Consider the following 26,903-nt stretch of genomic DNA (forward strand, 5'->3'; position numbering starts at 1 on the left):
CAAGTAGCGCTTCGCCAAGTAGAATTCTTTATCATCCTTCAAAAATTCCTTTATCGGGACCAGTCGTCGGCCAAGGCTGCAGAAATTTCCCACTTTCTCCAAAGTTTGGCATCGCCTGCCTGTACTTCCCGGCAGGAATTGCCTAATTCTCCCCACGTCCGCTAGCGTGTCGGCGTACTTATTTTCACGGATCCCTGATTGCAAGGGGACCCACATGGAGGTAGTTTACAGTGGGCTGTATCTGATGTGGGCTTGTTTGCTGGTGTGGGTTGTTCAGAACACTGGCAAAGTCTGATGCAACGACTGTGTGTCTTATCTTAATCTAGGGATTATAGATTGGAGGATTGTTTTCGCTAGTTCGACTACAGATGTATCCGGCTTTGCTTCCAGTTACCGTTCGATTTTCAGTTGGAAATTACCCCAAACGGCTCGGCCATAAATCCACCTCGGTCTGCGTGTAATTTTCGGCTGCTCGCTGTCCAATGCCATGAGGATCGGCATGTGGTCGCTGTAGAGAATAATATAATAAAATATATAAAGCCATGATAATACCATTTGAATAGGAACGTTCATTGCAATGAATTGTTGTTGACAACGATATATAATTACAAAATCCTTTATATATTTTATTATATTATTCTCTACAGTCGCGACCTCTTGGGTCCCCGTCATTGGACCAGAACAGCCTACCAACAATTGAGTTCAAGGCTGCAGAGATGTCGATAGCTGATTCCGTTGTGCCTCTCAGGAACGTGGAAGGGCCATCGTTCAAGATGCTATAAAGTGCATCCAAAGTGGCATTAAACACGATGTTACCCTTTGTCTTGCACGATCTGCTGCCTCAGGAGTAGTGATGATCAATTACGTCTCCAAGGATGACCGCCAGCGATGGTAGCTTCTCTAACGCTGAAGTTTATTTTGCAGATCCAGCCAAGGGGAAGGGTCATTTTATTTTGACGGCAACTATCGATAGACCGCATCTATTGTGATGTCCGAAAAATAAACCGACTAGTAAACGTTTTTGCTGATTTCTGCAAACCAACGATCCCTGGCACCGAGTTCATGGCGTTGGTTGTGCTCCGATAGATGTTCTGCAGGGCGAACCGGGTTCGATGTTTACGACCAGCAGCTTCAGGTCACACAGATTGTTTGTGAAGTCATTGCAGGGCCAATGCCTTGTTTTTTTTTTCTTCCTAAACAATGGAGGGGGAATCTGCTCAACAGACATCCTGGGTTGACCAGGAAGTGCGGGATTAGGGATCACCGAGGGAGGCAGGACTACATTCCCGACCCGCTAAACCGTTTCCGCCCCACCAAGGTGGCCAATGGAACAGTTCAACCAGATGATCGACAGGCTATCGGCCGACCTAGTAGGTCGGAGCCCGTTCGTTATAGCGGGAGACTTTAATGCTTGGGCAGTGGAATGGGGCAGCCGCTGCACCAATCAGAGGGGACAAGCGTTACTCGAGGCACTTGCAAAACTCGACGCAGTGCTTGTCAATGACGGAGCCAGTAGCACATTCCGTAGGAATGGGGTCGAGTCATGGATAGATGTAACGTTTGTCAGCCCCAGTCTGGTCTCGGACCTGGACTGGAGGGTAGACGAGGGCTACACCCATAGTGATCACCTAGCAATTCGCTTCAAGATCAACTATGGTGTGCAGCGTCCGAGGGCGGGTGATCCTTGTCAGGTCCGTGGGTGGAAGACGAATCACTTCGACAGCGAAGTTTTCACCGCGGCCCTGGGACTGGAGGCCAACACCGACAGTCTAAGCGGGGATGCGCTGATAGCTGTCCTATCACGCGCGTGCGACGCTACTATGCCGAGGAAAGCCCTGTCAAGAAATGGCAGACGCCCGGTATACTGGTGGAGTGCCGAAATTGCAGCCCTACGATCAGCCTGCCTCAAGGCTAGACGTAGGACGCAACGAGCCCGCACCGAGGAGGAAAGAGCGGTCCGCCGGGAAGTGTTTCAAGCTGCGAGACTGGCCCTTAACTAGGCCATCAAGAGCAGCAAGAGAGCGTGCTTCGACAACCTGTGCGAGGGTGCCAATGCGAATCCGTGGGGTGACGCCTATAGGATCGTGATGGCCAAGACCAAAGGGGGCTCTTCACCCCCCGAACGGTCACCGGACCGGTTGGCGAGGATTATCGAAGTACTCTTCCGTCCCGAGCCACAAGTCCCTGGCCTCCTCCTGCGCTGCAAGGCGCTGGGAGTGTGGCCGAAATGGTGGCTCCGGTGACGAACGAAGAGTTACTCGCAGTGGCTAACACCCTTGCGATGAACAAAGCTCCAGGCCCCGATGGAGTTCCAAACAGTGCACTTAAGGCAGCGATCATAGCGAACCCGAACATGTTCAGGCTAGCTATGCAGAGATGCCTGGATGAGTGTTGTTTCCCTGAGAGATGGAAAAGGCAGAAGTTGGTACCATCGGCGTACAGACCAATTTGCCTGATCGACACGACGGGTAAACTGCTCGAGAGGATCATCCTCAACAGGCTCACCCTGTACACAGAGGGTACGGATGGCCTGTCGAGTAACCAGTTTGGTTTTCGGAAGGGTAAGTCCACGGTGGACGCTATCAATTCAGTCCTCAAGACTGCAGAGGTAGCGATCCAACGGAAAAGGCGAGGAATTCGATACTGTGCGTTGGTGACACTGGACGTGAAGAACGCATTCAACAGCGCAAGCTGGGATGCCATCGCGCTCTCGTTACACCGGCTTAGCCTGCCGGTGGGACTGTACCGGATCTTGGAATGCTACTTCCAGAACCGTGTGCTGCTATACGAGACCGATGCCGGTCAGAAAAGTGTTCCTATTACCGCAGGAGTCCCGCAAGGGTCAATCCTGGGTCCGGTACTATGGAACCTGATGTATGACGGGGTTCTGAAGCTAAAGTTCCTCCTGGTGTGAAGATCGTCGGCTTTGCTGACGATGTAACCCTAGAGGTCTACGGGGAGTCAATCCTCGAAGTAGAGCTAACCGCAGAACACGCGATCAGCACTGTGGCGGACTGGATGAGTGCGAGAGGCCTTGAGCTCGCTCAACATAAGACGGAGGTGGTTATCGTCAGCAACCGTAAGTCGGCACAACATGCAGTTGTACACGTGGGAGACGTCGCGATCACTTCAAAGCGGAGTCTGAAGATTCTTGGGGTCATCATAGATGACAAGCTTACCTTCGGTAGCCATGTCGAATATGCGTGCAAGAAGGCTTCGACTGCTGTGGCGGCATTATCGAGGATGATGTCCAACAGCTCCAAGGTGTGCGCCAGTAGACGTAGGCTACTGGCAGGCGTTGCCGCATCTATTCTTAGGTACGGCGGCCCGTCCTGGGCAAAAGCACTGGGGGTAACCTGCAGAAACTGGAGAGCACCTACCGCTTGATGTGTCTCAGGGTGATATCGGCCTACCGCACGGTATCGCGCGACGCATCCTGCGTGATAGCGAGTATGATGCCAGTCGGGCTGGTCATCCGGGAGGACGAGGAGTGTTTTGACCTACGTGGCACCAGAGGAGCCCGCGAGCGTACCAGGGTGACTTCGGTTGCCAGATGGCAGCGCGAGTGGGATAACTCCTCGAAAGGTAGGTGGACCCACCGGCTGATTCCTAACATATCAAGCTGGGTGGGGAGACCCCATGGGGAGGTTCACTTCCATCTGACACAATTCCTGTCAGGCCATGGCTGTTTCCGACAGTACCACCACAGGTTTGGACACGCGGAGGTCCCCGTCTGCCCTGACTGCCCAGGTGTTGACGAAACTGCAGCGCACATACTGTTCGTATGTCCTCGTTTCGACGTCGAAAGAAGAGCAATGCTAGACGTTTGCGGCCGGGACACAACTCCGGATAATCTTATCCAAAGGATGTGTCAAGCGGTGGAGAAGTGGAACGCAGTCTCGACTGCAACCACTCAGATTGCCTGCAGCTTGCAGAGAATCTGGCGCGCCGAGCAACAATCGACAAGCATGACTAACTTGTGATTGGTAAGTTAGAGCGAAAGTGCCGAACGCGAAGAAGTGTGTGAATGGTCTGCCCATGCAGAGGTAATGGCGCAGCGGGTGGCAACCGAGATCGTCACTGCATGGCAGAAGGGTGAATGAATAGGTGTATGTATGGACTGCACACGCCGCGCTGGGAGTAGCGCAGGAATGTTGGTTCCTACGACTACTGATACCCCGTGGCGTGGCAGAGGAGTGTGGGGGAGCATCCAAGTCAGTCTCACATGGTACGAAAGGAATGAGTTGAGTCGTGTTGAGCTAGTCTCATATGGCATGAATGAGGTGAGTCAGACTCACATGGTATGTCAGAAGTGGGAACCTAAGCGAAGAGTCCCACAAGGGATGCCAGAGGGAGTGTTAGGTCGAATGACTCGAGTAGTATGTGTCAGCGCGAACTGAATGAAAGAGGTGAGCAGTCTCACATGGTACGATAAAGGTGGGCATAGAATTAGTCCCACACGGCATGAGAAGGGTGGGCACAAAAGTTAGTCCTGCACGGCATGAGAAGGGTGGGCACACAAGTCAGACCCAAAGGAGCGTTGGCGTGTGTGCAAGCATGGGGCGTATGACCATGAATGAAGGGTAAGGGTGGGCATACAAGTTAGACCCACATGGCATGAGAAGGGTGGGCACACAAGTTAGACCTGCACGGCATGACAGAGGTGCAACAGAGTATGTAGGGTGTGTTTGAGGGTGCGATAGAGCGAGCACCCAAGTCAGTCTCTGCACGGGACGGGTGCCTGTGTGAGCGAGAACGAGCGAGTACGTTTAGTACTGCCATCCCCAGAAGTAGTACTGCGAGGTAGTTCCTGGGGAAACGATGGTGGAGCCCAAGGAGTTTAGTCGGTATTACCGGTATGGTCGAGTCCGACACTCCAGTACATTTCCGTGTGGTAGTTTGGCAACTACAATGCACGTGTACTGGGTTTGTGTAAATGCATTCTCCCTTGTAAAAAAAAACCGTTTACATTGCCGCCAAGCCCATAGTCCCTTCGGTACAACCAGAAAGTAATGCTTCAAGGGGGGGCAGTGCACAACGCACCCTCGAGGTTAGCTGCGTGTCCTTGCAGCACCGAACATCGTAACTCGCTTTTTTTAGAAGAACACCATGGTATCGTGCCAGCGCATTGCCGGCTTTCCAGGTGGCCTTACCACGCCCTATGTCCTCGGAAGGTGGGAAGGGTCGACTTCGCGCCTGCTTCCCTCTGCACGACTGGTATCAAGAATGATGATGCCGCGTGCACCCCAAATTGACCTTTCTGCGATAGGGCCTATTCGCCAGCACACAGAGGGACTTGCCGACGCGAGGCCTACGCCTGCCCTAGCCTTGACGAGGACCCCTTTCCGTCCTCGGGCTCGGAACCCGCCCGGTTGACCGACGCCGCGAAAGCGACAATACCATGTTGTTCTTCGCGCGGCCACTTGTTCGATAAAAGGATCGAGTTCGACCACAGAGCATGACCACCGGTATGACCCATGAAGCCGACTTCGATCCCTTGGACCACCTCTTATTTGCGCCTGAACTAGCCATCCTTGAGTCCACGCGCCACCTTCTGTGTAGCTCCGAGACGATTTGGGCGATAGCCGATAAAACGGCGTTCCAGCCAACTTCATCTTTACACATCCTCCGAACTAGGTTGTCCGGGGTAGTGTCCAGACCACATGTGGCAAGCATGTGGTCACGCATTGCGCGAAAACGTGAGCACACGAACAACATGTGTTCCGCCGTTTCCTCTAAACCTGCGCACACCAAACACTCGGGCGAGGCCGAGCAAGCCAGCTGCGTTACCTGCATTTTGATTTTGCAGCACGCTTAAACGCCGGGCACATCGAACCCCCCATGGGGTGCTTGCTGTTCACAGCTTTGCTGGAACAAATCAAACAATTGGGAGGGTTCGTGCAGCATTGTGCCTTATGTCCCTCCAATCCGCAGCGTCGGCAGAGATTGCTTCTGTCAGGGCCTTTGCAGTCCCATTGCTTGTGCCCCGGTTCCAGGCACTTGAAGCAAACTTCGGGTTGCTCGTATATGCGCACAGGGTATACCGACCATCCCACCTTGACGCTCCCTAACTTGACTACCTTGGAGGCGTCCGCTGCAGATAGCCGAACCAATGCTACCTGCGTCCCTGCCGGACCTTTCCGTAGCCGAACAGCTGCGGTGGTCGTCTCCACTTCACACTGTCGCCGCAGTACCGTGACGAGCTCTTCGACTTCAGTGATCTCGTCCAGGTCTTTAACCCTTAGATTCACTTCCGTCGTGAAAGTGCTCTCACACCTTGACCGTCTCGCCTAGGACCTCCTCCGCCAACTTCTTGTAGGCGGCGCCCTTTGCGAGACGCCCCGCTTCAGCTCGAGTATCATCTCGCCCATCCGGGTACGTCTTATTCGACGTACGCCGGCGCCGCCGAGTTCACCGAGCTTGACGTCACTCCTCATCGCCTTCAAAACATCCGAGTACTTAGCCTCGTCCGCCGTGATGACTAGGGCATCGCCCTGAAGCGATTGGCGCCTACCCTAGACTTCTTGCTACCCTCATTCGCCTGGGCCTTCTTTTCGGCCCTTGACGTCTTCGGTTTCTCTTGTTCTTGACCAGGGTCCAGGAGGCGTCACCCCTCTATTTCCTGGTCTGTTGCGGCTGAGAACTTTCAGCCTGCCGTAACCCCTTATCACCGTCTTTCCTGAGTGGACGGACCTTTCCAGGTCCTTCCTCCCCCGGTTTTGGAGGTACCTGACCGGGGTTCAGCTTCCCAGCCCCACTACCCTTGTTCGGGGTAGTAACCCTCCGCGTTTTGGAGCGGCCCCCAGGGAGCTCATCCCCTGGAGACTGTCTCCCCCGTTTTTTTGTCTGCTCCGTTGGAGCAGTCACCCCCGACGTACCCGCAAATACTTGAGCCTCAGTCTGGGTGGACCTCGACTCCACCGATTTCACGGGTTTACACTTGGCCGTCCCGACCGCCCTCTCCAGCTTGGCGTCCAGCATCGACTTTCGAAGTTTCTGCAAGCTTCTCTTGAGGTCCTTGCTGATATTATGCTTCGATGACACAAAGTCGATGATGGCGTCCAGCGTTTTTATAGCCGAGAGGAAGGTTGAGTGACCCACGCTGGCGCTGCGCACTGAGCTGCCGACTATTGCCTCTGGCCTCCTAGGCGGAGACCTGAACAACCCACCTCTTGCGAAGGGGTTGTCGCCTACACTACTACCACTAATTGAAGAATTGACTTGGTTTTCCATTTTGGTCCCACGAGTTGCTCGGGAAAAAGAGGTCCACCACGCCAGAGCCCAGCATGACGCGGTAAGGGACAATTACTGTGGAGGGTGCCCAGGTACCCCACAGGCTCCGTTAAAGGCCTAGCTTATTATTTCACCCCCCTGGCCATGCATCCCCTCGGCACGGGTCGCTTGACGCCTTGGGATTAGGGGTTAGGGACGATGATCCCGATCTAACTCGCTGTGGCCATGGGGAGGGGTCGTCGAGCCCTTGGACAAAGTCCCTGCTGCCCCCTTGTTTCGGGAACTGGATCTGTACTGGTATAGAGGAGTGGTTTCGTCGATGTTGGGTGAGATTGGTCCGGAACCCCAAGCCGACAGAGATGGGGGCGTTGATGGCAAAAATGGTTGAGGACGAAAGATTCGGCGGTATACTCTCCTCCAGAGCTCTTCCAAAGGCACAAACCTCGCCGCGATCAGCTGAAGATACCGCAATGTGCCTGATGTTGTAACCCGAGGGGCCGGGCAGAACGAGGGCGTTGGGACCAAACCTTCTTCCATGGAGTTTATCATACTGTTCCGCTGAGACTGGCTGCGGTCCTTGTGGAGGATGTTTTTGGTTGGCAGGAATGATACCCACGCGTCGGGGGCTGTCCGCTAATACTGGTTGGGGTGTAGCATCCGCATTGACGGGCTTCGGCTACTCGGATACTTGCGTCGTTATCTCCGGAGTCTCTTGCGACACGGTCTTCTTTTGGTGTCTGCATCGTCGTGTCCATACCGTCCGATGAGTCGCTAAAGATTGATTTTTTTTTTTTATTTTGTTGCTTGTTTGGTCTTTCAGGTATCAGGTATCAGAACGTCGGCTCAGGAGGCACGTTCCCCTCAATTTGGGAGATTTGTGCCATCGCCTTCACTGGCCTTTCTCATCATTTACCTGACGGAAAAGGAAGTGAAAAGGAGAAAGGAAGAGGAAGTGAAGTTTGAAAGGAGAATGGAACCATTTATATGAAAGCCAATTATGTAGACTCACACGCATTCAGCTAGGGACTCAAGAGAGGTGTCACAAAAACACAGAGGACGTAACAATGGACGAACGTCAAAGACGAAACACAGAGTGCACTGTGAAAAACGCATAATGCGAATCCATATAGGTGACAATCACAAAGTACATTGTAAAAATCGCATAATGCGAATCCATATAGGTGGCAATTTGTTGAAAACTAAGTAAAACACATATTCATAACCCCACTCTTATTCAACCTCACGTTGAGATTGAACAAGAGTAGCGGAACCCGAACGTCAAGAACGAAACACAGAGTACACTGTAAAAAACGCATAATGCGAATCCATATAGGTAACATACACAAAGTACATTGTAAAAAAACGCATAATGCGAATTCATATAGGTGACAATTTGTTGAAAACTAAGTAAAACACATATTCATAACCCCACTCTTATTTAACCTCACGTTGAGATTGAACAAGAGTAGCCGAAGCCAAACGTCAAGGATGAGATACAGAGTACACTGTGAAAAAACGCATAATGCGAATCCATATAGATAACATACACAAAGCACATTGTAAAAAACGCATAATGCGAAACCATATAGGTGACAATTTATTGAAAACTAATTAAAACACATATTCATAACTCTACTCTTATTTAACCTCACGATGAGGTTGAATAAGAGTAGCCGATTATCTCGGAGAAGTAAAAAGTCAACTACGCCATAGCTCCGATTAGCGCAGCGAGGGCTAAAATACTGTGAAGGGGGCCCTGGTGCTTCACAGGCTCCGTTTGCGGTTAGGTTCTTATTAGACCCCCCTAACCATTCATTCGTAGGCACGGTAAGCATAAAGCCGCATCACACCGAAAATTAGGGGTCACCTGTATGGTGGACTTTATCACTGGAACAGGCAATCCGTAATGTTATTCTTAGCCAGGTAACCAGCTGCCGACACCACACGGCTATCTAGGCTGTTCGTGAAGAGAAGTTGACATTGACTTTACGTCAACTCTCAATGTGGCCGAACAGCCCGAACAGCTTTTGGTGTCTGCATCGTCGTGTCCATACCGTCCGATGAGTCGCTAAAGATTGTTTTTTTTTTATTTTGTTGCTTGTTTGGTCTTTGGTTTAGTGTCCTGGCTTTTTTGCGTGAGTATAGAGTGCAGCCTCCGGATAATCTGGTCGTTGATCTCCAGATAGGCTTGCAGTTTGCTCACCGTCTGGGGTCATTCAAAAATGACGTCACAGGTTTTGGGGGGGGGGTCTAAGATTTTGTGACAGTGCATATACTATGTTAAGTATACAAAAAAGCGTGACAGAGGGGGAAGGGGGGTCCAGAAATCTCAAAAAGTAGTGAACGTCATATTTGAATCGCGACTCCGTTCATGTTCTATTACAGGGTTGGAGACCTTAAAAACCAACTCCACTACGGTGCCATTCTTTATTACAATAAAAAGTTTTACAAATATACAAAATAAATAATAACACTACAATCAACAAATAAAAATATTTGACGATCTCTCTGTGCCCTGGGAGAAGCGTCCAATGTGTTGCCCATTGCGAGATGTGACGAGGTTTCGTTAAAGATTTTCTTCCATCAGTCAAATCCCGCAAATGTGTTTTCATTGCGTTTTGCATTTTGTCTACAACAGCCAAGCCGTTGTATACATAGCTCTATTTGTAGTAGGATTCAGATCCTATTTGGGCACCCCCAATTAATTTGTGCCAAGTGGCACTAGCAATATGAAGTCTGTGTCTGGGGATTTCTCTATCTATAATTTTAATTGCCTATCTTCAGGCCCAAACACAGAACATTCAAGAGTGGGACATACACAAATCCTCTCAAACATTTGTCACTAACATGCAAGATAAAATGAACCGTAACATCTTCTGAATGGTGTCGAAACGATTGCTCACTTCTATTTGCCGCATATTGTTGGCTTGTCTGATCCCCCCCTGTAGCTTTGCAGTTCGTTGATTTCTTGGTTCTTACTGGCGCTTGCTACCTTAATGAAAGTTCCTACTTGGCCGGATCGACCATGATTCTTTGGATTTAAACCTCTTTTTGGTACTCGGGGCACTTCCTGCTAGATGTCGGGAGGCGACGTCGACGTTCGATTCCACGAACTTATTCAAATTGTGTTGCAAGTTTGTCCAGGGTCAAAAGGCGCTCGTATTGGCCACGGTTTCTTACCTTAATCACGTAATAGAAGACGTCAACAAAGAGAATGGTTCCCCAAGAATCCACGGAACGTCGCAGTATGAAAAGATTTGTCGGTAGTGGGCCGTTCACTCCCTGCATACATGGAATCTGTAGAGGTGCCGCTGTGTTACTTGGTCCATATAACGCGAAAGTCTGCGATCGGTGTATTATCTATCGATCCGATTCGTTATGGTGCCATTATCGGGGCCTCCTGAGTCCCCTCAGCGGTAAGAGTGGTATCGGTGCTCAGCTTCATCGCTTGTCGCACGCGTCGCCAACCGACACGGGCGGGTTTTGCAACGCTCGAAACGAAAACGCACTAAGTATGCGTAGCGAAGATCGTCGACGACACTAAGCGCACTGGTTTGATGGTACCGCGCTGGTGGGAAGAGCTCACTCTCTGTACGACACTACTGCAAACTACGTTCGAGGGTCCGTGAGAATGTTCACTCCGACTGTGAACCACCACGCGCCACCACCTGGTGAGAAACTTACAATGTACTTGTTTCTCACTAATTCGCGGTCAACCGAATGAATTGAAAAAAATAGCTCTGAAAAACCTCGCATACGAAAACGCATTCGCACTCGCAGTTTGTTGGAACTGAACTTTTCGCTTCGAAACAAAAGAAAACTTAGACATCTATCTTCATTAAATTCAAGAATCTCAAGAACTTCAAACAAACGTTATCAATATATCCAATATCTTGAAATTTAATATTATTCATAAAAACATGATCTTTTGTATGTAATAATTGCAAAATTTCTCACTATCCAGCGGATAATGGATACCGCCGAAAATACGGCCATATCATACGACGAAGAACCAGTCAACCAAAGTTTCCAGTACTACAATGCAAAAGAGATGATCGAACCGGGCGAGATCATTACCACACCGATACCGATGATCGACGAAGATCCCGCAGACATCACCACGCCGATTCCGCCCAAGGAGATCGTCCTCACCAAAAAGAAGCACTTCTTCAACGAGGCGGTCAATACCTCGGTCAGCTCGGTGCATGTGCCTACCAATGTGTACGATAGAGGTGAGTACACCAATATCCCATATCCCATGTTTTTCGCATTTACCAAATATTCTTTCACACAGCAACCGAAGTGATCAAGGCGATCAAGTGGTCCGAAGCGTTGGACTCGATCTTCTACAACAACTACATCGGTGACCCGACCCTAACGTGGCAGTACTTTGGCAGCTCCACGGGCTTCCTCCGACAGTTCCCGGCGACCAAGTGGGTGGAGGATCCGGTCGATCTCTACGACTGTCGGCTGCGCTCGTGGTACATTGAGGCGGCCAACAGTCCGAAAGATGTCATTATCCTAGTAGACAGCTCCGGTTCCATGACGGGCCAGCGCAAAGACATCGCCAAGCACGTCGTGTCCAACATTCTGGACACGTTGGGTCCTAACGATTACGTCAACATCTTCACTTTCTCCGAAGAGGTGACCGAAGTTGTCGATTGCTTCCGCGATACCCTGGTCCAAGCCAACATGGGTAACATCCGAGAGCTGAAGCTAGGAATGGATAACATCGAAACGACTGAGATCGCGAACGTTTCGGCGGCGCTGACCAAGGCGTTCGAGCTGTTGGAAACCTTCCGCGAGAGTCGCAACGGCGCTCGGTGCAACCAGGCCATTATGCTCGTCTCGGACGGTGTTCCGTACAGCTTCGAGGACATTTTCGAACAGTACAACTGGAAGGAGCTGCCATTCATTCCGGTGCGGATTTTTACGTACCTGATAGGTCGAGAGGTTGCCGATGTCAAGGAGATCAAGGAAATGGCCTGCAAGAATCAGGGCTATTATGTACACTTGAGCACGCTGGCCGAGGTCCGGGAAGAGGTGCTGAACTACATACCGGTGATAGCGAGGCCGCTGGTGCTGAACAAACGGGAACATCCGGTGGTGTGGTCCGAGGTGTACGCGGATGTCGAGGTATTCATATAAAATTTTCCAAATGGTAGGTGATGGTATACGAATAATTTCGATTGTAGGACCCAAAAATGACAGATTGGTTGTGGGAGATCAAAGAAAGAGCCGAACAAAAGGAGCGGTTCATTGATTACCGCAAAAATAGAGTAATTTTCTTTTCTCCGGAAGAACAGCATCGCAGGATGATTATGAAGCAGCGAATGGTGAGTAGAGCAGGTGTGGGTTGGATTGGATGAGTAGAATAAATTCTCAGTTTGAAAACTGTGTAGTACAATATTTCCTAATATTTATTTGGATCATTGATAAACGACGAATATTCATTGTACACTGGAGTCAGTTTCTACGCGCAATATACTTTCCGCTTACAAAAACCGCGTGAAAAACAACTTTTTTTGCGTAAAAACAAATTTTGTTGCGTTTTTTACGTATTTTCCAAAACAATTCCGTAAACAACGGCTTTTAATTAATTTAATTTTTCGCAATATTCAACCAAAGGTCTGCCGATCTGTTTCAAATATGGGGCATGCTCCTTGTGGTACGTAGAATAGAATGTGCATAGAAGCATAACTTCTTGGCCATCCAGAAACATCCTGAAGTAAGGCCTTTAGATCTACATGCGTAACCAAAGGTCTGACGATCTGTTTTAAATATGATGCATGTAGTACTTTCATTATTATTATTTATTTAATCAGACTAAGGCCGAAGTGGCCTGTGCGGTATATAAGAGTCTTCTCCATTCGGCTCGGTCCATGGCTACACGTCGCCAACCACGCAGTCTACGGAGGGTCCGCAAGTCATCTTCCACCTGATCGATCCACCTTGCCCGCTGCGCACCTCGCCTTCTTGTGCCCGTCGGATCGTTGTCGAGAACCATTTTCACCGGGTTACTGTCCGACATTCTGGCTACGTGCCCGGCCCATCGCAGTCGTCCGATTTTCGCGGTGTGAACGATGGATGGTTCTCCCAACAGCTGATGCAATTCGTGGTTCATTCGCCTCCTCCACGTACCGTCCGCCATCTGCACCCCACCATAGATGGTACGCAGCACTTTCCTTTCGAAAACTCCAAGTGCGCGTTGGTCCTCCACGAGCATCGTCCAGGTCTCGTGTCCGTAGAGGACTACCGGTCTAATTAGCGTTTTGTAGATTGTCAGTTTGGTACGGCGGCGAACTCTATTCGATCGGAGCGTCTTGCGGAGTCCAAAGTACGTACGATTTCCAGCCACTATGCGTCTCCGAATTTCTCTGCTGGTGTCATTTTCGGCAGCTACCAGTGAGCCCAAGTACACAAATTCTTCTACCACCTCGATTTCGTCACCACCGATGCAAACTCGCGGTGGGTGGCTCACATTGTCTTCCCTTGAACCTCTTCCTATCATGTACTTCGTCTTCGACGTGTTGATGACTAGTCCGAACCGCTTAGCTTCCCTCTTCAGTCTGATGTAGGCTTCCTCCATCTTCTCAAAGTTACGTGCCATAATATCTATGTCGTCGGCGAAACCAAATAGCTGGGCGGACTTATTGAAAATTGTACCACTCGTGTTAATACCTGCTCTTCGTAATACCCCTTCCAAAGCGATGTTGAATAGCAAACACGAAAGACCATCACCTTGCCGTAACCCTCTGCGGGTTTCGAAGGGACTCGAGAATGCCCCTGAAACTCGAACTACGCACATCACCCGATCCATCGTCGCTTTGATCAACCGTGTCAGTTTATCCGGAAAACCGTGTTCGTGCATTAGCTGCCATAGCTGGTCCCGATCGATTGTATCATATGCGGCTTTGAAGTCGATGAATAGATGATGTGTGGGCACGTTGTATTCGCGGCATTTCTGCAGTACTTGGCGAATGGCGAACACCTGGTCCGTGGTGGAGCGTTCGCCCATAAAACCCGCCTGGTACTGCCCCACGAACTTCCTTGCAGTTGGTGCTAGTCGACGGCATGAAATTTGGGAGAGAACCTTGTAGGCGGCGTTCAGCAATGTGATTGCGCGGTAGTTGCTACAATCCAGCTTATCGCCCTTTTTGTAGATGGGACACACGACACCTTCCATCCACTCCTGCGGCAAAACTTCCTCCTCCCAAATCTTGGTAATGACCCAGTGCAGCGCTCTAGCCAGTGCCTCACCACCGTGTTTAAATAGCTCTCGTGGTAGTTGGTCAACCCCAGGGCTTTGTTGTTCTTCAGCCGGCCAATCTCCTCCTGGATTTCCTGGAGATCCGGAGCCGGTAGAATTATGTCCTGCGCGCGTTCTCCCAGGTCCATCACCATACCGCCATCTTCGTCTGCCACATCGCCATTCAGGTGTTCTTCGTAGTGCTGCCGCCACCTTTGGATCACCTCACGCTCGTTCGTAGGAAGGTTCCTGTTTATGTCCTTACACATATCAGGCTGTGGCACGTGGCCCTTACGTGAACGGTTTAACTTAGCATAGAACTTTCGTGTGTTATTAGCGCGGTACAGTTGCTCCGTCTCTTCACGGTCTCGATCTTCCTGCTGGCGCTTTTTCCTCCGGAAAATCGAGTTTTGTCTGTTCCGCGCCTGTTTATATCGTGCCTCGTTCGCCCTCGTGCGGTGTTGCAGCAATCTCGCCCATGCTGCATTCTTCTCTTCCACTAACTGCTCACATTCGCCGTCATACCAGTCGTTTCTCTGATCCGGGGGCACCGTTCCAAGTGCAGCGGTTGCGGTGCTACCAATGGCGGATCGAATATCTCTCCAGCCATCTTCAAGATACGCTGCGCCTAGCTGCTCTTCCGTTGGAAGTGCCACTTCCAGCTGCTGCGCGTATTCTTGGGCTAGTCTACCATCTTGTAGCCGCCCAATGTTAAGCCGCGGCGTCCGACTTCGACGCGTGTTGTACACCGTCGAGAGTTTTGAGCGCAGGCATACTGCAACGAGGTAGTGGTCGGATTCAATATTCGCACTGCGGTAAGTGCGGACGTTCGTGATGTCGGAGAAGAATTTACCGTCGATTAGAACGTGGTCGATTTGGTTTTCCGTTTCTTGGTTAGGTGATCTCCATGTGGCCTTGTGGATATTTTTGCGGGGAAAGAAGGTGCTTCGGACTACCATTCCGCGGGAGGCTGCGAAGTTTATGCATCGTTGGCCGTTGTCATTCGATACGGTGTGCAGACTATCCGGTCCTATGACCGGTCTATTCATTTCCTCCCTTCCTACCTGTGCGTTCATGTCACCGATGACGATTTTAACGTCCCGCAGTGGGCATCCATCGTATGTCTGCTCCAGCTGTGCGTAGAACGCTTCTTTCTCGTCGTCGGGTCTCCCTTCGTGTGGGCAGTGCACGTTGATGATGCTATAGTTGAAGAAACGGCCTTTAATCCTCAGCTTGCACATCCTTGCGTTGATTGGCTGCCACCCAATCACGCGTTGGCGCATCTTACCCAGCACTATGAAGCCGGTTCCCAGCTCGTTGGTGGTGCCACAGCTTTGGTAGAAGGTAGCCGCTCGATGCCCGCTTTTCCACACTTTCTGTCCTTTCCAGCAAATCTCCTGCAGCGCCACGACGTCGAAGTTGCGGGGATGTAATTCATCGTAGATCATCCTGTCGCAACCTGCGAAACCTAGCGACTTGCAATTCCATGTTCCAAGCTTCCAATCGTGATCCTGTATTCGTCGCCTAGGTCTTTGCCGATTATATCGAGTCGCATTATCTCTTATATTGTTTGTAATGATTGGTTTTCTAGGCGGCTTATTGGGCCAGCGCAAACCTCCTGTCTCGTCGGAGGGCCGTCGTGTCAGGGCTGTTTAGCGTCCCACCTAACACCAGGACTTGGGCTTGTGCGCTTTGAGCGGCACACGGTCGCTTTGGTGGGGCCTACTTGCGGATACATGCAGCTTTTTATAGAGGTTTAACAGGGCCCACTGTCAAACCCCACCACATCCTAGGCAAGCCCCACAACTCGCAGATGGCCTGGGGAGGGATCGTCAAGCCCTTGGACATAGTCCCTGCTGCCCGAATAGTACTTTCAATAGAATGTGAATAATAGCATAACTTGTTGGCCATCCCGAAAAATCCAGAAGTAAGACCTTTAAATCTATACGCGTAACCAAAGGTCTGTCGACCTGTTTCAAATATGATGCATGCTCCTGTTATACATATAATAGAATGTGCATAACAGCAATACTTCTTGGCCATCCAAAGAAATCCAGGAGTAAGGGCTTTAAATCTACACGCGTAACAAAAGGTCTGTCGACTAGTTTCAAATATGGTACATGCTCCTTGTGGTACGTAGAATAGAATGTATCTATGCATAACTTCTTGGCCATCCAGAAAAATACTGAAGTAAGGCTTTTAGATCTACACGTGAAACCGAAGGCTTGTCGATCTGTTTCAAATATGATGCATGCTCCTTGTGGTAGGTAGAATAGAATGTGCATAACAGCAATACTTCTTGGCCATCCAAAGAAATCCAGGAGTAAGGCCATTCGATCTACACGCGAAACCAAAGGTCTACAGATCTGTTTCAAATATGGTGCATGCTCCTTGTGGTACGTAGAATAGAGTGTGCATAATAGCATAACTTCTTGGCCATCCAGAAAAATCCTGAAGTAAGGCCTTTAGATCTACACACGTAACCAAAGGTCTGTCGACCTGTTTCAAATATGGTGCATGCTCCTTGTGGTACGTAGAATAGAATGTGCATAGATGCATAACTTCTTGACCATTTAAAAAATCCAGGAGTAAGGCCGTTTTATCTACACGCATAACCATAAGTTTGCCGATCTGTTTCAAATATGGTGCATGCTCCTTGTGGTACGTAGAATAGAGTGTGTACAATAGCATAATTTCTTGGCCATCCAGAAAAAATCCTGAAGTAAGGCCTTTAGATCTACACGCATAAAAAAGTCTGTCGATCTGTTTCAAATATGGTGCATGCTCCTTGTGGTGTGTAGAATAGAGCTTGCATAATAGCAGAACTTTTTAACCATAATGAAAAATCCTGAAGTAAGGCCTTAAGACAGACATACAGACATAACACATTGAACATTCACTCATCAAATTCATCATCGTTCAAACACTAACGACATCTGTTGATTTCAGTTAGTTGGACAAATCACGAACCAGATGGCGGTAGTGAGCAAACGTCAAACTAGAGCAAATCCGAAGCGCGCCCCACGAGAGACCGATTGGCCAACTAATGGTTATTTGAATTGTCCAGTAAATCAGTGAACGATAGAAATTTGACGAGTGTTTTGTCTGTTTGTCTATGGCCTTCAGATCTACACGCGTATTTTTTCAAAAATAAATCAAAAATATTTTTTCACCATTTTCACGTATTTTCTTATTTTTTTTAAAAATTGCGTAAAAATTTTTGTAAATCCCTAAATTTGTAAAAAGAGAGTCGTTTAGCCCTTTCGGCCCACGGGGTCATATATGACCCTAAAAGAAAAATGGATGTATAAAATCGCACGATGGAGCTTGAAATTAACTCCTATATTAGTGAAAAATATCAGACAGGGGTGATTAAGGCCTTACGACAACCTAGAACGTCCTGAACACGGTGAAGTTAGGAAAGGGAAAATATTAGGTATATTTGTAGCGAATGGTCCTGTTTTAAAATAAGAATTTTATTCAAACGTATCCGTAAAGTAACCGTGATATACAGCAAACTGTTTTGAATCTTCTTCGGACGTCCTAGGCCATCCAAACTATCCTTGAGTTCGGGACTTTAGATCTATAGCTACAATAAAGTCTTTTTTCAGTCCTCAAAACTTCAATATACATTTAATTATATCTATTACAGCTCCTAGGTAGTCAACAGATGCCATAAGAAAGTTTTGAGATATTCTGGGCCATCCAAACTGTCCTTGAGTTCGGGACTTGGGATCTACAGCTGCAAGAAATTCTTTTTTTAGTCCTCAAAGCTTCAATATGCATTCAGTTATATCCATTACAGTTCCTGGGAGGGCAAAAGATATCGTGAGATAATTTTAAAATATTCTGAGTCATCCATACTGTCCTTGAGTTTGGGACTTAAGATCTACAACTACAAGAAAAGTCTTTTCTCAGTCCTCATAGCTTCAATTCAATACATTCAGTTATATCTATTACAGCTCCTAGGAGATCTCTCGGCTCAAAATTGCGATACAGAATAACACAGAATCTACGTTCTTAAGCTAGTTTGCAATAGCGTTTTTTGCCATTCTATGTCTTGATCTACGTTAAACACTGTTCATCACATCTATCGTTACATCTCCTGGAAGTATGAAAAGGATCGGCAGATAGTATAAATCAGCGGTTCTCAACCTGGGGTACATGTACCCCGGGGGGTACCTTCGCTGGCCCTAGGGGGTACCTAGGACAAAAATGCGTAATGGCGGACATATTACAATTTCAATCAAAATTCATTGATAAAGTTTTGATAATTGTGTATTTTCTATTTCAAAAACATATGTACATAATATGTCATGCGATCAATAAATCCCAATTGAATCCTGCCTTCCACAACCAGCATAATGTATGAAGGACTGCGAAACAAAAGATCAAACAAACAAAACGTCGAATGAACAAAATGATTTTTTTTTTTTCACTAAAACTCGGTTGCTTCGTTGCAAGAGGATTAGAAGCATCCTTTTACGCCTCTCGGAAGCCTCCTTTCAAGAGGCTCGGAAGCCTCCTTTCAAGAGGCTCGGAAGCCTCCTTTCAAGAGGCTCGGAAGCCTCCTTTCAAGAGGCTCGGAAGCCTCCTTTCAAGAGGCTCGGAAGCCTCCTTTCAAGAGGCTCAGAAGCCTCCTTTCAAGAGGCTCGGAAGCCTCCTTCCAAGAGGCTCGGAAGTTTACTTTCAAGAGGCTCGGAAGCCTCCTTTCAAGTGGCTCGGAAGCCTCCTTCAAGAGGCTCGGAAGCCTCCTTCAAGAGGCTCGGAAGCCTCCTTTCAAGAGGCTCGGAAGCCTCCTTTCAAGAGGTTCGGAAGCCTCCTTTCAAGAGGCTCGGAAGCCTCCTTTCAAGAGGCTCGGAAGCCTCCTTTCAAGAGGCTCGGAAGCCTTCTTTCAAGAGGCTCGGAGAGCTTCTTTCGAGAGGCTCGAAAGCCAATTTTTAAGGGGTTTGGAAGCCTCCTTTCAAGTGGTTCGGTATCCTTCTTTCAAGAGGCTCGGAAGCCTCGCTTCAAGAAGCTCAGAATTCTTCTTTCAATAGACTTGGAAGCATACTATCAAGAGGCTCAGAAGCGTTCTTTCAAGATGTAACGGAAGCTTCCTTTTAAGTGGCTCGAAAACCGCCTTCAAGAGGCTCGGAAGCCTCTCTACAAGAGGCTCAGAAGCCTCTAATAAAGAGGCGCGGAAGCCTACTCTAAAGGGACTCAAAAGCTTAAAGGAGCTTCCCTTCAAAGGGCTCGGAATTATGATTTCAAGAGGATTGGAAGCCTAATTTCTAGAGGGGGTCCTCAAATCATGAAAACATAATTCCGAGCCCTTTGAAGGGAAACTCCTTTAAGCTTTTGAGTCCCTTTAGAGTAGGCTTCCGCGCCTATTTATTAGAGGCTTCTGAGCCTCTTGTAGAGAGGCTTACAAGCCTCTTGAAGGCGGTTTTCGAGCCACTAAAAAGGAAGCTTCCGTTACATCTTGAAAGGAGGCTTCCGAGCCTCTTAAAAGGAGGCTTCCGAGCCTCTTGAAAGGAGGCTTCCGAGCCTCTTGAAAGGAGGCTTCCGAGCCTCTTGAAAGGAGGCTTCCGAGCCTCTTGAAAGGAGGCTTCCGAGCCTCTTGAAAGGAGGCTCTGAGCCTCTTGAAAGGAGGCTTCTGAGCCTCTTGAAAGGAGGCTTCTGAGTCTCTTGAAAGGAGGCTTCTGAGCCTCTTGAAAGGATGCCTGAGCCTCTTTGAAAGGAGGCTTCTGAGCCTCTTGAAAGGAGGCTCTGAACCTCTTGAAAGGAGGCTTCCGAGCCTCTTGAAAGGAGGCTTCCGAGCCTCTTGAAAGGAGGCTTCCAAGCCTCTTGAAAGGAGGCTTCCGAGCCTCTTGAATGGAGGCTTCCGAGCCTCTTGAAAGGAGGCTTCCGAGCCTCTTGAAAGGAGGCTTCCGAGCCTCTTCCGAGGATGCTTCTAATCCTCTTGCAACGAAGCAACCGAGTTTTAGTGAAAAAAAAAAAATCATTTTGTTCATTCGACGTTGTTCGTTTGATCTTTTGTTCCGCAGTCCTTCATACATTATGCTGGTTGTGGAAGGCAGGATTCAATTTGGATTTATTGATCGCATGACATATTATGTACATATGTTTATCAATGAATTTTGATTGAAATTGTAATATGTCCGCCATTACGCATTTTTGTCCTAGGTACCCCCTAGGGCCAGCGAAGGTACCCCCAGGGGTACATGTACCCCAGGTTGAGAACCGCTGTTCTAAGTCATCCAAAATATCCTTGAGGTGCAGTCAACAGTTGTAGCCATGGCGTTTTCCACTACTCAAGCTTTTGTTACGTATTCAACTATATGCATTGCATCTCCTGGAATTTTACAGGCATCGTTATATAGTTTTGGATGTTCTAGCTCATCTAAACTATACTTTTAACTAGAGATCTACAATTGCTAAGAAATCTTTTCCAAACGCTGCTATATGTATGTGATTATTAAAATTGCTGTAGATCGCAAGCTCTGAACTTAAGGACGCGTTAGATGGCCCAGGATATCCCAAACCCATCTGACCATGTCTTTTGATATTCAGAAATGTGTTATGGATATGGTTGAATGCATATCCAAGCTTGGATTGACGAAAAAGCAAGTGTCATGGCTGTAGATCGCAAGTTGTGGACTCAAGGACGATTTGGATGACCCAGGATATCTCAAAACCATCTCACGATGTCTCTTGATCTTGATCTGGAATATGTTATGGACATGGTTGAATGCCTATGCAAGCTTGGAGTGACGAAAAAGCTTGTGTCGTGGCTGTAGATCGCAAGTTCTGGACTCAAGGATGATTTGTAAGATCTAGGATATCCCAAAACCATCTGATTATATCTCTTGATCTCCAGGAATATGTTATGGAGATGGTTGAATGCATATCCAAGCTTGGAATGACGAAAAAAGCTTGTGTTGTGGCTGTAGATCGCAAGTTCTAAACTCAAGGACAATTCAGATGACCCAGGATATCCCCAAACCATCTTACTATGTCGTTTGATCTTCAGGGATATGTTATGGATATGGTTGAATACATATCCAAGCTTGGAGGGAAGAGACAGGCTAGTGACGTGGCTGCAGATCGCAAGATCTGAACTCAAGGACGGTTTGGATGACCCAGGATATCCCCAAACCATCCTTCTATGTCTTTTGATCTTCAGGGATATGTTATGGATATGGTTGAATACATATCCAAGCTGAGAGTGACTGTTAAAGCTAGTATGGTAACTGTAGGTGGCAAGTTCTGGACTCAAGGATAGTTTGGATGATCTAGCACATCCCAAAAAAATATTTTTCTTGTTTTGTCATTTCTTCATAATTAATCACAAAACACATGGAATATATAAAATTTACTGGGTAATACCGCTTGGAAAAATTTTGGCCTGATAGGGTTAAAAAGCGACCCCAGTGTACTGTGTACGTTTTCTTTTATCTGTACATGATCCTTGGGAAACAAACAAGAAAGGTGTCATTTTTTGTCAAAGCACAATTCAATATTCAACATGATGTGAAACTTGATTCGAAAAAAATAGTTATTTCTACATCATACTTTGCTAGTTTCTACACCTTTCGTTTAGTCAACATACACTCAAAACTCTTTTTTTTTTCAGAATCAAGATCCTTACTCCAACAACCAGAAGTACAATTTCATGACCACAGTGTCGGTGCCTGTGTTTGACCGTCGAGAAAATGCTGTAAGTATATGTTCTTTGCATAATCCATACCGATGTATGTTTTCAGATGACCGAAAGCCAAAAGGTAATTCCAGTAGTTTATTAAGCTTTTGTTCTCAGGTTAATTTTGAAAATGTCAATACCAATTAACAGCTCAAGCATCAACAACCAACTGTATATCTGCTCAGTATTTGATTCATTACGTTCTATCACTCGCTTCTCTTTTTATAATATTAATTTTCTCTTTCGTTCTATGTCACAAATACACAAAAAAATATCCTTATCTGTACAATGTTTGTATAAAAAAAATCTTGCTATCGATGCTGTTGAAACTCCGAAACTGTCTCCCCCCAGAACATCACCGAAGACATTCTCATCAATGAGGCTTACTGGGTTACGATAACACGAGAGGTACTTCCGTATTCAGGATTTGTCGTAGCTTAGGCGAAGATGAAATATAGTTAGTTTTGACCAATCGGAAAAGTTTATTTAGGCCAGTGTTTAGGGCGCCAGTTTGTTTGAATTTAAATTTTAACCTTTAAATAAATAAACCGAGAAAAGTTATATTTAATCACCTTAGAAAGAGTTTTCTTTAGAGCATAAAATCCAGTCAGATAAATCAAGATCGTTAAGAGAAAAGTTAACCCACATTTAGAATGCAACGTGGAGCGTTCCGTTTGGCTAGTTTCTTGTGTGTGCGTGTGTGTGTTCAAATTTACTCCTAGAGATATATAACCAAATAAAGAACTAGTCAGAATCGTTTCTTCCCTAGGGAAAGTGTTTTGGAATTTTATTAGTGAGTTCATGTATCTGCCAGTGAGTGTGAATTATTTCTAATTCGATCATATTTTTAGGTAGAATATTTGTTCAATCAAGATCAGCTTTCTCCTTGGTCCCCAAATAGGATTCTGAAAAACCTTACCCAGTGTAGACTAGTTTCCAGGTTGGAGAAAAAAGAACCACGAATCCCAAACCCATAGTTATTGAATTTTATATAACCGGATGTCCCAGTGTGTGTTTATTTTCGTAGTTTGACCCTAGCACAAAAAGGTAATTGTAATAAATACCCAGTAGAATTTTGAAGCATATGAAAACTATGTGACTAAAGTACAAACCCAGTCCCGTATAAGTTTGAATAACTTTTGCGAAAAATTTTGCAATGTGTAATCGAAGTCTTGTGGTGATGACAATTTTTTCATCACCTTTGATAAACTATAGAGCAATGCTCACCAATTCCCTGAAACATGGTCCATGGCTTAACTGAAGCTAAAGAAATTCGCCTTGGAAGCCATTGGTCTTGCTTTTTATAATTGGTATGAGACTTAAAACACGAAAACATTTCAATGTATAAATCTTGCAAAAGAACTTTTACCAGCTTACTGAAACATGATTTCTGTTGAAATCATAGCATAGTTGATTCTATTATCAAAGCGTGTTGCCTTTAGTATTTGTTTGAGTTAACTTACTATATTTATGCATTTGTTCAACACAGTTCATTTTTGTTGAATTTATTATAGTCATAAATTAGGTCACTCATATATACAAATATAAAACATTCTTCATGCATAGTCGAATTTTCATTATGATTGCTTGTTTTCTATACAGTTACGTAGCGATTTCAATCTAAAAATAATCTAGTTATTGTGAACCAAATTATAATGCAAACAATTCGTGTTTTCATGCAGACCAAGGTAGCAAACATTCTCGGTGTTGCTGGAGCTGATGTACCGATCGCGGAAATCAAGAAATATTTGAAGCCTCATTTGGTAAGTCGATTTGATTACAAAAATTTTATATGTACACGCTGCTTATTAGCATAACTTCCGTATGTAATTTTCATGTTTTGTTAAGTTTTTCAAAAAACATAGGAATCACAAAAAACACAAAATTGCAATATCCAGAAATGATAATTTACCGTGAAGCATGTCGAGGATGCAAATTGATTCAACATTTCATATATTTCTTCTAGCTTGGAGTCAACGGGTACGCCTTTATCGTTACGAATAACGGCTATATTCTAACGCACCCCGATTTCCGTCCAGTAGTAAGTATCATCGTAACGTAGCACATTTGATAAATATTATACCTCTGTGAAGCATGTCAAGAAATCACAAAACTATATAAAGCATAATACAAAAGCAAATACAAAACCAACTCGTGTAAAAAACCTGGGTGTGCAGATTTGCAACGGATACTATTCTAATCAGACGCATGATTTTGAACTCTAAACATTCATACGAACTTAAAGAAACCTTTCTTCTAGAAGACATCTAAGCAACCTCAAAAACGCAAATGTTTTATAAAGGACTTTCTCGAAAACCGCTTTGGTGTTTGCAGTACAAGTAGAAGCATAAGCACCGACTTATGCCATGCTTGCTTGAGCTTGAGGTTGATGACCGTACATTTCTCTACTCCTTGATTGATCAGTTTCTTAATTGCACAGGGAACCAATGGATGGAGTATGGGAGTTGCTTTCCAACCTCAATGTGTATAATCCGAGAGCTCTAAACTTTTCAATGCCCAATTACGAAGCCGGTCTTACGGTCATCGGAGATGGGGATCAAATGGTGATGCAGTCACTCGCCCACTGCAAGCCGAGTTTACCTCTGCACTCGCCACGAGTTTAGGCGGAATTTTATCGGAATTTGGTGGTTAGGTACTATGGCAGAAGTTCGTCTTGGTTAACGGGTTGCCGATGTGATAGGAATAAATTGATTATTTGCAGGAAACGAGCTTTTCGTTCATTTCCATTTCTAACATAATACTACACGTAAAAAATTTAATATTATTTATTATTAATATTTCTAATACTTTTTTGCCAAAGCAGGCGCCCAATGATATGTTTAAGAAAAAACTTATACATCGCATTAGTCACATACAATCCGAGACTTATACTTTTCATTAACTTATGAATGTTATTAGCTTTTTGAAATTGGATCATTCATTAGGTGGCATAATGAAGAGTATTAGTATTTTCGAATGGTTTTTTGCCATAACATATAAGGTTATTTTTTTACGTGTAGGATAGTTAGTTGAAGGTATAGTAGACGTAAAGCTTCCAGTGATTGTTTCCGGGCCGGAAGAGTTGATTCACACCTACGCCTTTTTGGACGAAGGTTCGAGAACTACGCTGCTTTATCAAGATCTAGTTGACGAGCTACAACTAATTGGTACACCGAACCAAATGTGCCTTCGGTAGACAGGTGGCACTGAACGGTGTGAGAAAAACTCTTGCATGGTTCGACTACAAGTTGCTGGACAGTTCGAAAGAGCTGATAGGTTTAATCTGGACGACGTATTAACTGTCGACGAGCTACTACTACCTCGACAGACATTGCATTTTGAAGTTCTAAGAGAATCGTATTCATACCTCGACGGCCAGACTACCAATCAAGTCGTACAACGACGCTAGCCCTCGTATCCTGATCGGTACAAAGCATGCACAGCTGATGTTAGCGACGTCAATCGTCTAGCCACATGTGCTATGGAGTGTGGGTTGGATCCCTGCCCCGGTAAGGAAGAAACTTTTCGTGATCGGAAAATTCTCCACTGGTCCATTGGGTCTTATGTGTCCTGTCCGTTGTCTCATGCTAGGTATTAAGCGTTCACTGTTCAGTCTGTACGACCTTTGGTCGAAGGCGGTGTTCCCGTCTTTTTTTTTTAATTTGAAAAGTCGTGAATAATTCGGTCAGCCGATTGCAACCAAGACACGACTAGGTTGGACAGTCTGTGGCACCCTATGATCTGGTAACTCGCTGAGCCACTACAGCTTCCACATGTGTTCATCGAACGAATGAGCCTATCCGATGATGAATTACATCAGGCAATGAAGGAATATTTTTCCATCGATAATTTGGGTGTGACTAGTCCAGGCAAGTTACCCATCCACACGCCTCATAGTCGATCGCTACGAAATAGGATTGCTATTTTTTCCAGTAGGGTGGGAATCTGCACCCAGACACCGGTGGGCTACCGGCGAAAGGGGCTGGATACCCGCCGACCCGCTAAAACTATCCTGTTCACAGAACCTGGTTCTCCCCGGTACTGCCTTGCGGCATTACTTCTGGGAGGAGTCCGTGCGACTACGCACGCCCACGTTACTAGCTACCTAGCTTCACACTCTTAACTAGCTACCCACTAGTTTCTCTCCCTCTTGACTAGCTACCCACTAGTCAGCGCTTTCCGACTGCTGCTCGGCGCGCCAGTTGCGCTGCAAGATGCAGGCAATTTGCGTGGTAGTGGCCGAGACCGCGTTCCACATTTCCACCTCTTGACACATCCTATGGATAAGATTATCCGGGGTAGTGTCCCTACCCAAGTAGATCCACCCATAACATGGTTACGGGCTTGCTTCCTACTAGCGCAGATAAGGCACCTAGGTGCTTTATCGCAGGCCTGCGCAAAATGTCCTTCCTCACCGCAACGTCGACAAAGGTTGCTACGGTCCGGCCCCTTACACTCCCATGATTTGTGGCCACGTGGCCGGACTCGAAGCACCTAAAACACTTTTCAACTAAAGGTGGTTGGAACATGTTTACTGGGCATATTGACCATCCAACCTTCAATTTGCCGATCACCGGGACCTTTTTGGCGTCCGCTACTGGTAACTTGAACCAAGCTACCTGCGTTCCAAAGGGCCCCCCTCTAAGTCGTACAGAAGTCCGCTCAACTTCTGTCCCGGACTGTACCTTAATCGCGGAGAGTCACCTCAGTGCCCAGAGACCTTACCTCCACTTTCTT

At 46.9% G+C, this 26,903-nt stretch overlaps 1 protein-coding gene across 6 annotated transcripts in view; it reads left to right on the forward strand.

The window, feature by feature from the left end:
- Window positions 1–26,903, forward strand: part of LOC134210608 (voltage-dependent calcium channel subunit alpha-2/delta-3) — a 74,162-nt gene that overhangs the window by 12,112 nt on the left and 35,147 nt on the right. For 4 of the 6 annotated variants that reach the window (XM_062686737.1, XM_062686738.1, XM_062686739.1 and 1 more), the window contains exons 4-10: window positions 11,198–11,465; window positions 11,528–12,369; window positions 12,429–12,569; window positions 22,101–22,184; window positions 22,518–22,574; window positions 23,849–23,929; window positions 24,133–24,207. In XM_062686737.1, the coding sequence (XP_062542721.1) occupies window positions 11,198–11,465; window positions 11,528–12,369; window positions 12,429–12,569; window positions 22,101–22,184; window positions 22,518–22,574; window positions 23,849–23,929; window positions 24,133–24,207 (1,548 nt within the window). The remainder of the gene's footprint in view (window positions 1–11,197; window positions 11,466–11,527; window positions 12,370–12,428; window positions 12,570–22,100; window positions 22,185–22,517; window positions 22,575–23,848; window positions 23,930–24,132; window positions 24,208–26,903) is intronic. The other 2 variants (XM_062686740.1, XM_062686742.1) reach the window with 1 other exon arrangement.

Source organism: Armigeres subalbatus, chromosome 2, assembly GCF_024139115.2.
Source record: "Armigeres subalbatus isolate Guangzhou_Male chromosome 2, GZ_Asu_2, whole genome shotgun sequence".
Taxonomy (NCBI): Eukaryota; Metazoa; Arthropoda; class Insecta; order Diptera; family Culicidae; genus Armigeres; species Armigeres subalbatus.